Here is a 16,359-nt window from a genome sequence, read left to right as displayed (position 1 = left end):
TGGATTATATTGTACAAATGTGCATTTATCCATAGGAACACATCTGCACTTTCACACATTTCTTTACCCTCAATTCTTGGCCAAGAGAAACCAAGCACATAAGCAAAGAAACAATGTGCTCAGAACAAGGAATAGCAAATCATTATGGGATTGTATAATTGAAACAGGAAGAAAAAGAATATACTTTTTATCTCTTGCTCTATGGGAAGTCAGTTAAGTGCACAATTGCCCATTTTACCTCCGTCTGCAGAATGGCAGCTCTTTGCTCTTTAGCTGTAAGAGACTCTTTCAGAACTTCAATATGCTGCTTGCTGTCAGAGAACTGATTTGTGAGGGTCTCCAGCTTTGTTTGCAAGGCTAGCAACTCTGTGTCTTTGCGTGACAGCTCCTGTTTCACCTGGCCAATCTGAAAAGAAAGAAAAGATACAGAAAGAAAAAAATAATCGTCATTTTTTGTCTTTGCTACAGAAGTAAAGATAAATTCACATAAGTACCAACAAACAGTATGATATCCTTAACTTGTCTCAGAATTTTGAAGTCTTCAGTTACCTTGAATGGAAGGCCAGCAAAAATTTTTGTCATAAACAGAAGGTACAGGGAAAAACGGGGGAATGAGAACGTTTACAGTTAAAAATGGCTTTTAACAAAGTCAATCCTAGTCACTTTTCAGAGTACTGACCAAAATCAGTTAGTTAGCAGGGAAAAGTTTTTAACATCGTGAAGGAAAATCATAACAGGAATGTACTCCTACCCTGTAGTATCAAGAAAAGTATCTTTTCTTGATAGAGATATCTAGAGGTTTCTCTTGTATATTACATAACAAAGATGGACATCTCTCCAAAAACTAGAATTTTTCCATTTTATAACTTCAACATCTTTGTGACACTAAAAAAAACACACCACGCTAATCCCAAAAGTGCTAATGTTCAATGTTTAAAATGTCATGAACAAAAAAAACCTGTTCATGTCATCTTCAATTTTGGGGAATGTGTCAAGAACAAAATTAAACTGACATAAACTATAAATAAGATGTAAATTAAATCAAAATAATTAGAAATCTTGGGTAAATGCGCTTTTATCTTGCCAACACTGTATCAGTAATCAGGGCTACATTCTTTACCAAAGAGTAATAAAAGAGCATGAAAAGATTTCATTAAGAACTATAGTGTGTTCCATCGTGCAATGGGATATGGAAGCAGGAAAGAGATAGAAGGAAGGAGAATTAGTTTAGAGAACTGTTAGGTAGCTTATCTTTCACTTAATTCAGACATAATAGGATGTTTTTTTCATACTTTTTACTAAAAGCAAATATGCCCACAGAATGAATTCACCATTTATTTAAACAAGATACAAAAGTACTGATGTAGCAGGGCTATTTCTGCCATCAGCTACTGACCAATACAACCAGCGGTGCAGTACTCCTAGATTCAGCACAATGACTGGGATGATTTAAACTGTTTACTGCTAGTGATGGATTTTTTTTTTTATTTGATCAGAAAAATCTTAAAAGCTTTAGATGACACAAACTTTTTCAATTACTAGGTAGCACGAATTATATCTTTCTTAAGACAGTTTGCTCCTTCTTTAAAAAAACAATTTCTCTGTGGGGTGGGCCATCTTAGAAGAAATGTTTACCCTACATACTAGTGTTTAGATGAAATTTCCTAATCTGAAGCAAACCACATTCCTTTACATTAAAATTCCCAAATACCACTTCCAGATAGTTCTTTTTAAACATCTGTTTCAGAGAAGTAAATTCACACTGCCAGTGTACTAAAGCTCTCTAGGAAGAATGCAGTGGAATCCAATCAAGTTGCAAAGGAAGTTAAGGCAGCACTAAGAGCTCACATTTCTCTTCTCTTTGTGATTATATGATCACTCAGCAAATGCACTATTTTGAGAGTAAAATTATTGCAAAGGAAAATTCATGCTGCTAAAATGAAACAATCAGTTTTTAAGATATTTTCAGCTTCCGACTTCCATTTTCTTGTGAAAGAATGTTAAGAAGGTTCAGCACATGATTGTGAGACATTATCAAATTATTTTTATCCTACTGGGGAAAGTAAGTCCCTTTGAAAGTCTGGTACCACAATGGGTGCTGAATACTTTTCAAAATGTGCTACAAAGAGGGGAATATCTTACTGCTAAGAATGAATCATATCATTAAAAAGCGAATAAGAAAACAAATAGAAATATTCAATTGAAAAGTGATGTTGTGGACACCAGAACCATGTGAACCAAAGGCAGCTACAGGGCCAAGCAGGCTGTTAGTCCTATGGTTATACACAGTTGTAAAGAAGGCAAGAGAAGAAAAGTTACCCCGAAAGCAAGAGAGCTAGAAAGCCCCAGTGCATGGCCACTGCACACAAAAGATAAATCTTACGGCAGAGACCTCGGCCTGGAGACCAGCCACTCTTTTTTTCAGGTCCTCCCCTTGAACCTCTTTGGCACTTAGCTCTTCCTTCAGTTGCTCTACCTGTCACGACATTGTTATGCTTTTAAATATTTATCAATAATCATCTTTTGCTTAGCCTCTTGCAACTAAAGAGTAAACTAAAGTTACTGAAGTAACTAAAAGTGACAAAGAACTGAATAGAAGAATCAACATTGGTTCCTCTTTTTCTCTTCTATTCTTCATTAAATCTTCTCAAATGTTGTATGTCTCTGTGATTTCATACAGGCTGCTGGACAAACATTTGATTATGAAACAAAAATGCATACTTATGGTTATGTTTATATATGTAAAGTATTGGGCACTTCACCCAACAGTTTTCAAACTAGAATTCATGAGGAAACTAGGACAAGTAAAGGGAGATTTTGCAATACAGGAGAAAAAAAAAGTTAATTGTCAATGTACACTCACAGTTGACTATACAATACAATATTAGAAAGAAAAAAGAAAGAAAAACACAAATTTTGTACACTTACAAAACAGAGCTGGACAACAAGATGTTCAGGCAAACAGAAGAGACCCAGAAAATATCAGAGTAGCTGATAGATATACAGCTAAGTAGATATACAAAAGCAAATGCACAGGAGGAGAAGAAATATGAGTACTACTAACAAGGGAAGAAGGAAGGAAGGAAAAAAAAGAAAGGGAAAAGAAAGAAGAAAATTGCCTCTTCATTTTCCCAATTCAGAGCTAGCTATCCTTTAGTTTCTAGAGGCAATGCAGTGGGATAAAAGAATGAAGTATAAAAGAACAGATGTGGCTATTTTTAAAGAAACACATACTTCGTACATGTTTCTATTTTAGGTCAAATAATACTTTTTCAAGAAACTTCCTCCAGCATTCTTTTTTGAGACAAGTAACTTCAAGCAGGACAAATACAATAGGTTAGAATTATTCGTGACATGGAGAAATTTTCAGCTTCTTGTTTCAGAGATTTGTGCACTGCTTTTACAAAGTATGCACAAGGTAACCAAGAAAAGCGGAACTGCTGACAACATACCTACATCTACTGTATGAGGTGGCCTAGACGTCCATTGGAAAATGTTAGGCTTCACTAACAAACACTTCTTTGAGAGAAAAAAAGAAGCACCTGATATCTGTCTGTTGTACAATTTCAGCTATACAATGACAATACAGTAAGTCTGCATTCATTTTTATGCCTGAGGACCAACATATCTCACTGCTACATTTGTCCTAAGACACAAATAACCCCAAGTGTATAAATTAATGTTGGCATGATCACTGTTGTAGAATATACTAACATTCTGACTCCACTAGCAGAAGGGGAGGGTAATGGAAAGCAATTCTACTGACAGTTGATGTTCTTCTTAGCCTTTGTGTATAAAGGATAATATATTCAAGGGGTGACAAAAAGAATCGTATTTTTTTCAGTAGGCTACATTTTAAAGGATAGCAGACAAAACCTGTAGCTATAATGGATTATCAGCATTCTACAGATGCACACAAAATACTTCTGGAATAAAAGAAAGTTACAAATGTGGCAGTAAAAGTAGAATTTGGTCCACTGACTCTACTGAACCACTATATTCAAATTTGAATTTTAAATTCTTTTTAATATTTATAAGTTATTTTAGTGGCTCCAGAGCAATATACAAACAAACTCTATCTAACAGAGCTAGAATGGGAACCAAGATCCTAAGTACTTTCCTTAACTGAGCATGAAGATTTATTTCATTTGTTCGCTTTGGCTCATTTTGTCTTCCTGCAGTTACTCTTTCTCAATACCTTATTTTTCATGAATTTGGAATGACTACGGTACACCTCCATTTGCTTCATTTCTTCTTCACGCTCCTCTGTGCTCAGAGCTCCATTTGACTTCAACATCTGAATCTCCTCTTCCAAATCTCGGAGGCCACGCTCCATGGAAGAAATTTTTGAATCCTGAAAAGGATTAAAAGAGACAGATAGTAAAACAGTTAGATGTTCTGGTAATATACCATAAGAGTAATAAATGAAATAATCTGTTGGGCATGTATCCACCCTTGAAATTTTCTCAAGTTCTTACATAAATCAATCTATACCTCTTTGCGTAGCATCTGGCTGGGCACACAAAGAGGCAATTGTTTTTATACCTTTCAAGGAAAGCAAGACTTTAGTACTGGAAGGAAACATGGCTAGGGGCAGGGACACAGCGTACAAAGAATATATAAAGGACTATGAGAAAAGGTTGCCTTGTAATGCTAAGTCCAGCATAAAACAGAGAAATTTAATTCTAACTGAATGAGCAGCAAAACATGACTGCAAGTATGACAGGAAAAAAACAGTTTGTGCTGTTAGTAATTTGAGTGAGGTCATAAATGGAGAACAAAACATCTTAAGCAAGGAAGAGATGAAACAATCTAATTTTGAGTGATGAAATAGCAGAGATTCTTGAAGCGTTTTGGATAATACACACAAAATATAAAACATTTCCATTGCTAAAATACATACATCTGGAACAATGAGAAAGTTTACCTACCATTATCCTCACGGCTTTAAAGAATGAACAGAGATTTTCAATCTATTTTCTTTACCATTTCTTTTGAAGTGTTATTTGTTAGAACAGCAGAAATAGATTAATTCAGGACACAGAGCTCCACACATACTTTTTACATGCATGTGCATTTACGAAATGCTATCTTTAGGGCAGTCTTTTTTTCCTTCCTTTTTTCTTTCTTTTTTTTAACTCTGTTCTTCCAAAATATTTCGTTTTTCTTGAAATATGGATTGAATTTGAAGCAATCCTCCATTTTTTTCATAGACCATCCCTCAATCATATTATTTGATAATCAAAATACAGCTGAATAAAAGCATGAAAGACCTTCATAGGTAAGTTTTTATCCATGAGTTAACATTGTTCCAATGGACCATTATAAAGATGTAGTTTGATGCTTAATTTTTGATGCTTAAGTTAAAATCAGTAAGGCAGACTTTTGCAACAAAAAAAACCAAAAACTACAGTAAGGTAAAGTGCTATGTTGTAATTTACAAGAGTATTCAATTTCAGCCCTCACATCATTTCCAAGAAATACTTATATTTCCTTTTAGATCATAAGACTGCTTATTGTTACCAGACGGTCAATTAGTTTTCATTGCTATGGAACATAAAGAAAAATAATAAAAGAAAGACAGTAGAAGAAAGGCTCCAGAGTAAAAAGACCAGAAATGACTACAGAAAATACTGAGATGGAATGGAATGGAATGAGTTGGAAGGGAAAAAAGGGAAAAGTTGGAAAGCAAAAGAAAAAGGTACAGATACAGAAGGTGGGAGAAAAGGAGGGCATGATAATGGAATAAAACAGTTTGCAAAGACAGTTTCCAGTTTTCAATTGTATTTGCCCAGACCTTGCTTGTTTGATGTACTTTATGGACGATCCAGTAAGAAATATGATTACATAGTCCACCTGTAGTTGAGCTCTTGGCAAATTGCCATTGCTCCATTAGATATGTGAGTTAATGGCTGAAGAATTCAATCACAAATTCACTCAGAAAAGTTAGGTTTAAGATAGTATACAGGCACCTCTCCAATTATACAACCTGCTCTTTAAGTGGATTTTGCAGTTGGAGATTGCTAACATCACTGATAGACAAAAAGCAAAAAAAAAAAAAATGGCATTTCAAAGGTTGATACTTTAAAAAGAAAGCAACCCACATCATCATAAAGACCTGACAATCCATCATCTCATTCTTGTAATACAATGGACTCTCTGGTAACTGAAAGGAATCTGGATATGTTGCCATAAGCAGACAACAAACAGGTTTCTATTGTGTCATGAAGTAGTTTTGTGTTTTCACTGGTCTTTATAAGATGCACAATAATACTGAGAAATTATATATGTATTTATATATATGTTTTTTTAAATTAGGAGATTGACAGAAGTATATGGCATTTGAAGCAGTCTATTTTGCTATGAAAACTCATTTTACAAAGAATATTCTCTCCTGCTGGCTATATGCAACTGTTTACCTTCATCTCAATAACAGTTTGCAGAGCCTTTGTCTTGGCTGAGTCAGGAGCATTTTCAAACCGTCGATGTATCTCCTATGTGAGGAGAAAACAAAGCAAAAGTTAGCCTAAAGGCATTTTGTCCCATTTATCAAATACAAACAAAATTACTACAACCTACTCTTTCTGATATATGGCATAATTTAGCTGCTTTCTGAAGTTACGAGTTCATGTGTTTTATGATCTCTTACATGAAAAAAAAAAAAAGAGTATACAAAAGCTCATTGAACAGAACCATCATCACAGTGGAAAAGAAACGAGAAACTGCATATCTGACCATCTACTTCCTCCAAATAAACTGTTGATAAGGTAGTTGAATATACTAAAATAAATCTGTCATTTGCCTGGTAATCTAAACTGTTAGTATTAATTTAACTTCTGTTAGATTAATCTAAACTGTTAGTATATTCTCACGGAAGGCATATATGTCCATTACTTAACTAGATGTGTACTGAAAACAATAATGCTGTGGTTTCAACAAGCTTTAGAGTGCAGCTGATAACTTTTTAAAACTTTTTACCGCATAGCAGCAACATTTAATGGCATGTGATGAAAATCCTTCTCCGCTGGAGCTAGAGCGTAGCTCAAAGCACAGAAATGAATATCACCTTGTTCTAGAAGATCGGAGCGTGCAAACAGGAGGTTAGAAATGTCCATGTGATATTTCCATTTATGTGAATTTACAGACCTAGCATGTTTCAAAGGGCTCTCAATGGAATAAAATGGAAAATGCTAGAACACTAAAACAGCTTGTTCTCTCATATAAAGTAGGTACATATTTCAAACCAAACAAGTGCAAATACAGAGAGAAACAGTAACTACTACTTTATTATTTTTGTCAAAATATTATCCTTACATCAACACTAATATTCAATGTAGGCACACGAATACATTTAGAATGTATTATATGACTTAAGAGTACCTTGGTGCCTATAGCATAACTAATATCAGTTAATGTAACCATCTGTTTACATGCACATAGGTTAACCACACACTCCCATAAGACCCCTGCAAGACAAATCCAAAAAGCCATCCACAAAGTTGTGTTTTCAACAGAGATGGGAAAGGAAGAGATAACATCTTTATGGTAGTCATATGGTAGTCAATTATCTGAACAAGAAAGGTATAGAGTAGCATAGAAATTTCAAAATACTGAAAATATTACTTAACTACATTAAAAATAAATATTCTTACACAGCTGCTGAAACGAGCCAGGCAGAAATGTGCAGCTATGTGACAAGAGCCACAGGAAGAATTTTCCATCAGTTTGGCACAAGGAGACTTTCTGAAGTTTAAGCTTGTGAATGGTAATAACAACAAAATCCAGCAGCAATTTTGTCTTTAAATACTGTATTTATGGATTTACTGAGAAAGTGTTTTTAGAAGTATGCTTGCAATTTAGAGAGATATTCCCTGATAAAAGGATCTTGGACAAACAAACCAGAAACAACCCTTTAGATAGATACACAGATAGATAGATAGATAGATATAGATATATATTTCTCTCAGTTGGTCTCTAACAGTCTTTCACAGCTGCCTTCTGGTAGAGGGTCAGAGGCATGCTTCTTCTTGCCTGCAAACAGATACTGCTTCTATCTCTTCAGCAGGTTGTAAACCAAGTGAGGAGGTCATTTCTCTACATTAAAGATGCTGATGTTAAATCTTGGGGAGGGCTTGGGGGAACACACACTGAGAACACTTCACTGAGATGCTTTTTCCAGGGAGTTGATAACACGGCCTTCAAAATCTTGCAGAGATCATCTCCTTAACAACGTTGTAAGACTTCTAAAAGCAATCAGCAGCCTTTCAAAGAACTGAACCATTATTACCCTGTTTCTTATGCCCACTCTCACTAAGAATAAGAAGCTGTCAAGACACAGTATTTCATTGTTACAAAGCTGGAGTAACATCCTCATGTCACCATGTCCGGCCTCAGCATTTCATTGAAACACATCAATGAAAGTACTTTTCCAGTCTCTCCACTACTCGCTATTCAACTACGTAATGAGATTCATTTCATACACTACTATGTGGTGCTAAAAAAGAAGCTCCTTATGAGCTTGAATTTGCTTTACAAACATTTCAACAGGAAGTCCACCTTACAAGTTCCCCACGTGAAACTCAGAGCTATATCTCATCGCTTTCAATCAAAAACCATTGTACCATATACTGTCTTTATAAGAAGAAGCTACAATAAGCCTCTAGCACTCAAAAGAAGAATTTAGAAACACAATGAGAAGCAGATCCAATATCCACCCATTTATTCACTACTCTCACTAGCTGCCATCACAAAAAAAACTCTTCAGTGATCTTGGTCATCCTCCACAGAGAATGAACTGAACTAACTGCATTTCCTAAGGTAACTATGGCATATTGATCCATTGCCAGCAAATTCCATAAACTCTCCTTTCCTTATTGAGCAGATTCAAGGATTGCAGCACAATCCTATGATTGGCTATCAGTCCTTCTCTTGATCTGTGAATATAGATACTGTTGTATTGTTGTGTAATATATTGTTGCAGACACTGTTTCACTGAATATCTTAGCATGCAGCTTCAACATCAGCTAAATTGGAGCCTTCAAAAACTTTCAAAGGGTGTTCATGAACAATTCAAGTGATAGGAGTGGCCTTCTCCTAAAAAAATGCCCATATCCAGAATTTACAGAGTGGATACTTGCAACTACATTCATGCATTCACCAAACAGTGTACTGTTGGAGAAATATTCAGATACTTTACTGCTCTGCAGTGGCAGTCCTGTAGTTTCTGATGAACTTTCAAATTCACTATGTCTTTGGTTGAAGTGAGCAGCAACACTTGAACAAGAAAGAAAATGACCAGATGACTTCTAGTCTTTCTTCAGAAGAGACTCACATACTGCCCATATCCTCCAGTCCCTCCTTCGAGTTCTCAAAGCCTCTCCCTTTGATTCTCAGATTGAAAGGAACAGACAAGATAAGGAACGGGGTGACCCTTTTGTAAAGGCACATGTGGCACATTAAGTGAGGTGGTATTTGAGAACACTCTGTAACACGCAGCCTATGTGCTATAATACCAAGTTCTTCTGTAATCATTGCTCGGCAATGACAGCACAAATAGAGGAAATACATATAAACAACACATCTCAAAGGGTGCAGCTTGGCTCCTTTGATAGGACTATCCACAGTTGAAGACATCCCAGTCACATGTTGTGGACACTTTCAAACTTCATGTTCACATTAAGAAATAAATTAAAAAAAAAAAAAAAGGAAAAAGAAAATAACATGTAGAGGAAGAAAAAAAGGTTTCAGGATTAAAAAGTTACTTTTACTCAGGTTTTCCAACTTAAAAATACATGCATGGGCAAAATAGAATAATTCTGAAGATAATTCCTCACCCTTTTGAGCTTTAAAAAAAAAAGTATCCCATTCTGTTGCATGAACTTTCACTAGATTCAGAAAGTTATGTCTCCTTGTAACATCAGTTGAACAACCATCTAAATACTATTATTGTAGAAGAAAATGAAAAAGGATGATCATAGAAAAGATGTACAAACAATTCCTCTGGACTTCTAGAAAATGAGAAATTTAAAAAAAAAAAGTATAAATATACATACACACACACACACACCCAAATATCTGTTTCAAACAATCTACCTTTCAGCAGTGCATTTAAGTTCTAAATGGTTTCGAGTTATGCAGTTACCTAAGAATAAACAAGGAACTACTGCGATGGAAACGCAATAGGTGGAAGACCCAGCACCTGATCAGCTTCTAAAGGCACGTTTCTAAAGGCATGTATCTAAAGCCATGCTGACACAAGGCTGTCTCCTCTTCACATTGCATGGTGTTTTCACAAATAAAAAATTCTTCTTTCAAGCTTTTTCTTCAGAGAAGTCTGTATCTCCACTGTCTGAAGTAATCCTTTGCACTTCAACAAAGGAAATGTCCTACTTCTATCATCTTTAATAACTCCACTGTGATTTGGGTTAATTATAACAAAAACAACACCTGCCACCTCTCAACTGCACAATAAGGACTTGATTTTGGAAGCATGTCTATGATTCTGAAAGGTCTCAAAACAGGGCTGCAGTCACACCGAAACTCCCCAGAACACAAATTTAAGCGTGGCTGATGGAGAAACATTGTGCAGAAGCATCCTTCTTAATTGTGAAATGTAGATTTTGCACTTGTCTGTGTGATAGAACACAGCAATATTAATAAATCACTGACACATTCAGGTTCTACTGTGGACACATACCAAGTAAATGGCTGACAATTAGTACTTTAATTTTCATAACAGGACTCTGCATAGTAATCCAAGCACAGGGCAACACCCGGATATCGTGATCAGAAAAATACAATCCTTCCAACCAATCCTTCACTCCTTACGAGTTATCTGTTCTGATAAGTAATTAAACAGTCCTTCTTCTGCCTTCAAATCAAGCTTATGCTATAAGAAGTGATATATCATTTGTTGATTTTTCTATATTTTTAATATTTTACATGCCCAAGGATTTCTTTATTAAAAAACAAAACAAAACAACAACATAACAAAAAGGAAATAAAAAGTAAGCTACTTGTTCCCACATCACCTGCCATATGCATGCTTCTCACTGTTACTTATCATTACGGTTAAAAATATACCTTTTCAGCTACCCACTGGGAACATCTAGCTACCAGTCATTATGACTATTTTGCCAAGAAAATTGAAGAATGCTACATTTTCAAATTTGTTCCAAGTTTTGTGTTTAATATCACATTATTACGAGATAATGGAGTAGATTATTTTACATAAACAAAGAAAGATTTATATGGAGTGATGCTTTATTAGCCTCTTGGCGCTGGTGCTACCTCTACAGGTGTGTGTCAAGTTTGTGTGTCTACATCTTAAGGATGTTGTTATAATAAAGAAAGTTCAAAGAATGATTGCAGGCACATCATCTGTCTTTAGAAAAAAATAAAAACAAAACTAATTATGGTGCAACTTGATCACAAACTTTAAAATGCTTACAGAGGCAACAAAAATTCAAAATGGATAATTCTGGACAAACTATGAGATGCAATAGCTGGAAACTTTAGGCTAGAAATAGTCAGAAGGTTTAAACAGTGTGGCTGTGATATCCAGACCTGAGTTTAGCACTTCATCACTATCAATTTTTAATTAAGAATAGCTATTTTCCTTTAAAAACAATCTACTTCAAACAAGACAGAAATTAAAGGCATGCACCTTTTCACCTTGCATTTGCCAAGTAGGTCTGCAATATAGCACTCCATCTCTGTGAGAAACAATACCGTAACTTTCTATCCAGCATAATTACATACAACTGCAGATCAGCTGTATTAAGTATGTACAGTATATTTGTGATAAAGTAATTTATATGCATCTTAAATATTTTAAAAATGACCAATTATCTTTTGTTTTGTTTTGTTTCCTGACCAAAAAGTGCCAAAATAATTGGAAATCAGATGCCAGTTAAGAATTGAGGAAGTCCTCAATACTGAGTAGTATCAGCACCGGGCCTAAAAACTATTAGTATATACACATGCATAATAATAAAGGGAGGAATTTAATCACAACCTTCTCTTCCTTAATTACCTGACTATATTGTTCATTCATGGCTACTCCCTCAGTTAGTTCTGCATCTGATTTTGCAGTGCATTTGGATGAAGCACAAAGGTGCATTTAAAGTGAATTTTAAGAGAGAAGGCTTTATGCTTAAAAACACACCTTATCTTTCAGTCACATCACAAGACAGCACTTTCCAAATGCAGAAGAGAACATGTCTTCCCTGCAGAACCTACTTAATCACACAGCCTGCATCATATGAATAATGAAGGAGAAAAGTTTTTGAAGTAGACTTTCTTTCATACATAAATTCCTTCTTAAAAAATTGACATAAACAATATGATTGCAGTTAAAAACTTAGCAGGTAACTTAGGAAACAATTTTCGCTTTTCAATCTGAACTGGCCTATTCATGACTTTATATGATTTTAGTATTATTTTCTCTGCAGGATCTTCGCGTTATTCAGTGGACGAGATACTTGTTTTTGTTCTTCAACCTGTGGTCCGGGCCTAACTCTGAGAACATTATAGCTTTTGTACTTAAAGCTTTTCTGTCAACCTTTCATTTAAAAGCCTTTGAAAGAATTCAGCAGCCTATTTCCTACTAATTACAATGAAATGCAAATATTATAAAACAAAAAGAAAATTTCATGAACACAGTTCAGTATTAGCATAAAGAAGAATTGTTAAATTAATGTAACTTAATATTACAAATGAATCTGTAATTCTGTACAAAGGCAAATTTTACCCGACTAACATGATTTTCCTCCATGACGAGGTGGCTGACTGTGTGGGCAAACAGCAAGCGGTAGATGCTGTGTATCTTGATTTTACTGAGGTCTTTGATATAGCCTCCAAAAATCCTTGTAGCCAAATTGGTAACAAATTGGATGTGGTTCATAAGGCAGATGGAAAAGTGTCTGGACTGTCAGACTCAGAGTGCAGTGACCAGCAACATCAAGTCCAATGGGTAGCTGCTTACTCCCAGTAACCTTCCGAGGCCAATACTGTGGCTGATACCACTCAGTGCCTTTATTAACAATCCAGGTTATGGGACAGATTGCTTTTTCAGAAGGTTTGTAGATTATGTGACATTTGCAGAAGACACAAATTGGTTGTCAACAGTGTGTCCTTGCTGACAGTATTTGCATCCTGGGCCGTATGACTAAGAATATACGTACCAGGAGAAAGCAAGGAATTATTTCACTAAATGGCTCTTGTGAGATCCTCTCCTGGAGTACTGTACCCAATTTTGGTCTCCCACGTGCAAGGAAGACATTGAAAAGCTGAGGAGAGTCCAACAGATAGTCACCAAGATGGACAGCATCCAGAACATACAATGTCAGAGGATAGGAGGAGAGTACTGGGTTTGTTCAGCTGCAGAGAAAAGGCTTGGGGGGAATTTCGGTGCTGTCTAAAGCTATCTAAATGGACACCGCAGAGAAGATGAAGAAAAACTCTTTACAGAAGTGTGCAGAAGTACAAGAGCCAACAGCAGAATAAATTCTGACTTATAAAATGGAAAAAAATAAATTAGAAGAGCAATCACACACTGGAAGAGAAGCGTAGAGAGGCTGTGGAATCCCCATTAGTGTAGAGACTAAAATTGAGTAGGAGGTTGCATGAAGTGACTTCTCAAGAACTCTTTCAACCTGCTTGACTCTGTAATTCTGCAGAATACAAACTGGGACCAGACAGTGATTGGAAGTATCAAAATTATTTACTTTCAGGATTTTTATGAGTATTTTTCAGAAACTCATCAAAAACTATAGCATTAACTCTTACTTTAGCAACACATGAAATTGAACTAAAAAAAAAAAAACAACACAGAATGTGTAATAAAAGTTATCTGTAATACACCTGATTACTGTCCAAGTTCTCTTACTAAAAATACAGTCATAGAAATTTAGAACCAATAATCATGGTAGTTCCTTCATAAATAGCTTCTCCATTTCCAATTTGTCTCAATTCCTGTATTTGTGAACGTAATCAATGTAATTCCCTGAGAAATAAATTGATGATGTAATAATGAGCATATATTCGAAAGACATGCTGGAAATTCCACACAGATGAATAACAGATGGTGCCAGTTGCTTTGAAGCTCAGTTACTCCTAGTTATTCATCTCCATGCTTTGCAATTCTACAACAATTCAACCAGTGATTTCAAAATCCAGCCAAGAACTCAAATACTAGGACACACAAGATCTCTTAACAACGGCATCACGTGAACTGAAAACTAAAGCACACAACCTAGTTCATCTCTATGATCAGATCAGAGGAATTAAAAGCAAAATCCTGTAAAACTCCAGCATTAGATTAGAAATGAGAGAGACCAATTCAAACCAATCTATTAGTTCTAAGTCCTTGTGTTAAAATCTGACAAGAGAAGTGTGAATTCCAAAAACTAAGGGAAAGTTGATTAAAAATTAAAATCCTATTTGTTTAGAATTTTATTTACTTACATGCTAAGAATTCTTAATTCCTTCCTTTTTTTTCTTTTCTTTAAGGAGCAACAAGCCCATATTTTCTACTTGTTTCTTAAATTAGCTTCCAAATTGTTACTGGCATTTTCAAATTCTTTTATACTTCCAGATGCTAGCTTCAAGTTTTCAAAAACAATGTTCCACAAATATCACCTCTACTGAAGAAAGGTGCAGGATAACATCAGCACTAACAAAGAAAGTGTACTTGAATGTAATGGATGGAATTGGTAAAGTTATGTAAGACATATTGACAAGCAAAATCTTCTAATAGAACAAAATATCAAAAGACGTAAAGCCTTAATTATCTAAACTTATTAACCATAGCCAGGTTTCCGCCACTGTGATTGTTTTAGATGTTTTTTAAAATTTCATTTCAAGGGGACAGAAGTACTAAAGTGAACTTAGTTACAAACTTTGCCTTGTGTAACTACCAAAAAAAAAAACAACCAACAAACAAAACAGACTTATTTGTAGCTGAATTTTTGTGGATTATTTCACACTGATGAGATCACAACTATTACACGGGGGGAAAAAAAGAACCAGACTTTCATGGATGACTGTAGCTCTGCTTTTAGCTATTCACTTAAATCCTACCCATAATTAAGTAATTACCCAAACTCCACAAGTATCAGAAATTTGCCATATGATAATCAGAAAGCATTTGTGATTTCTCTATAGTCTGTAAAGACATAAAACAAATATGGAATTTTTCACCCCCTTTTTTTTTTTTGCTGAAAATCAGTTCTGAGAAGAACTGTCATGTAATCAACCTCTGCACTCAGGAAGGATGAAAATAACAACTTTAAACGTTTTAAACTGTCATTCATTTATAAAGCTCACATAAGACTTTCCAAACTATAAGTGCATTAAAAAGAACCAAATGTAGAAATTGTACTTTATACGTTTTGCTCTCAAGTTACAATAGCCCAAATTCTCAATTTTTTGATCTAAAAAATCTAAATATGTTTGAAAGCTGTTTCTAGAGAAATCAAATTATTCTAATCTACACCTGAACCATTCAAATTACCTTGATTTAAATTATTTCTCCCTGCTAACCTCTTCTAAAAGGCTAAAAGAATGATGCAGCAGCTGAACAAAGCAGGAATTTTACTTAACTCATTAGAAATATGTCCCATACTACAATGGTATGAGAGTTCCAGTTACTGAACCAGCCTACATACTATTGCAAACCACTCTCAAAAAGTGTGTCTTATTTATGTTGCAAAACCTTGGAACAGGACAAAAGTGTTCTTTGAGATCACTCTAATTGCTCTAATTAAAATTTCTAAATCCTTCTCCAAGTCTGGAGCAGAAAAGGGTAAGAATTTTAACACACGCATGGAAAAAGAACTTCTTTGCAAATCTTGTCACAGTTGATTAAAATCTGCTCAGATAAGGCAAACAAGCTTTCTTTTCATGGAACATTATAAAATGGCAACATCATTCTTCAGCAGTACTCCAATGGCATGTGTAGATGGCACAGCTTATTGTACTCACGGAGCTCCATGCTGCTCCTAATTTGCTGTCTCAGTATCCGATTAGATAATATAAAGCTAAGTCAAATACATCTGTATCATAGCCTTGTGCCTCTGCTTTCTGGAGCAGTGGAGATGCCAGAATTGGTACTCACAGAAATTTCTCCTATAATAAAGTAAGCACTGTTTAATTCAAAATAGCCACAAATAAGGATCAGTCCTTGTAATAAAGGCCATGCTAGATAACTGTCATACACTTCACAAACAGTACTTTGTTTGCTTGCTATTTCAACACACAGTGAAGACAAAACAAATAATAGCTTTTTCTGCCTAACCTCTTTCCTTAAGCTCATTTTAAATGAGCACCCCTGTGAACAATCCATTTCAGTGATTGCTT

General features: G+C 35.2%; 1 protein-coding gene across 10 annotated transcripts in view; it reads right to left on the bottom strand.

Annotated features, from left to right (window-relative positions):
• Window positions 1–16,359, bottom strand: part of ERC1 (ELKS/RAB6-interacting/CAST family member 1) — a 294,250-nt gene that overhangs the window by 204,683 nt on the left and 73,208 nt on the right. For 6 of the 10 annotated variants that reach the window (XM_042889766.1, XM_042889771.1, XM_042889768.1 and 3 more), the window contains exons 4-7: window positions 6,420–6,494; window positions 4,199–4,354; window positions 2,393–2,476; window positions 239–406 (exon numbers count right to left, since the gene is read on the bottom strand). In XM_042889766.1, coding sequence (XP_042745700.1) covers window positions 239–406; window positions 2,393–2,476; window positions 4,199–4,354; window positions 6,420–6,494 — 483 coding nt within the window. The remainder of the gene's footprint in view (window positions 1–238; window positions 407–2,392; window positions 2,477–4,198; window positions 4,355–6,419; window positions 6,495–16,359) is intronic. The other 4 variants (XM_042889769.1, XM_042889770.1, XM_042889773.1 and 1 more) reach the window with 1 other exon arrangement.

This window comes from Lagopus leucura, unplaced genomic scaffold (assembly GCF_019238085.1).
Source record: "Lagopus leucura isolate 7727_CA_CO unplaced genomic scaffold, USGS_WTPT01 Super-Scaffold_100159, whole genome shotgun sequence".
In the NCBI taxonomy this organism is placed as follows: domain Eukaryota; kingdom Metazoa; phylum Chordata; class Aves; order Galliformes; family Phasianidae; genus Lagopus; species Lagopus leucura.
The sequence above is the reverse complement of the archived record's forward strand: the minus strand, read 5'-3'. Positions and strand labels throughout refer to the sequence as shown.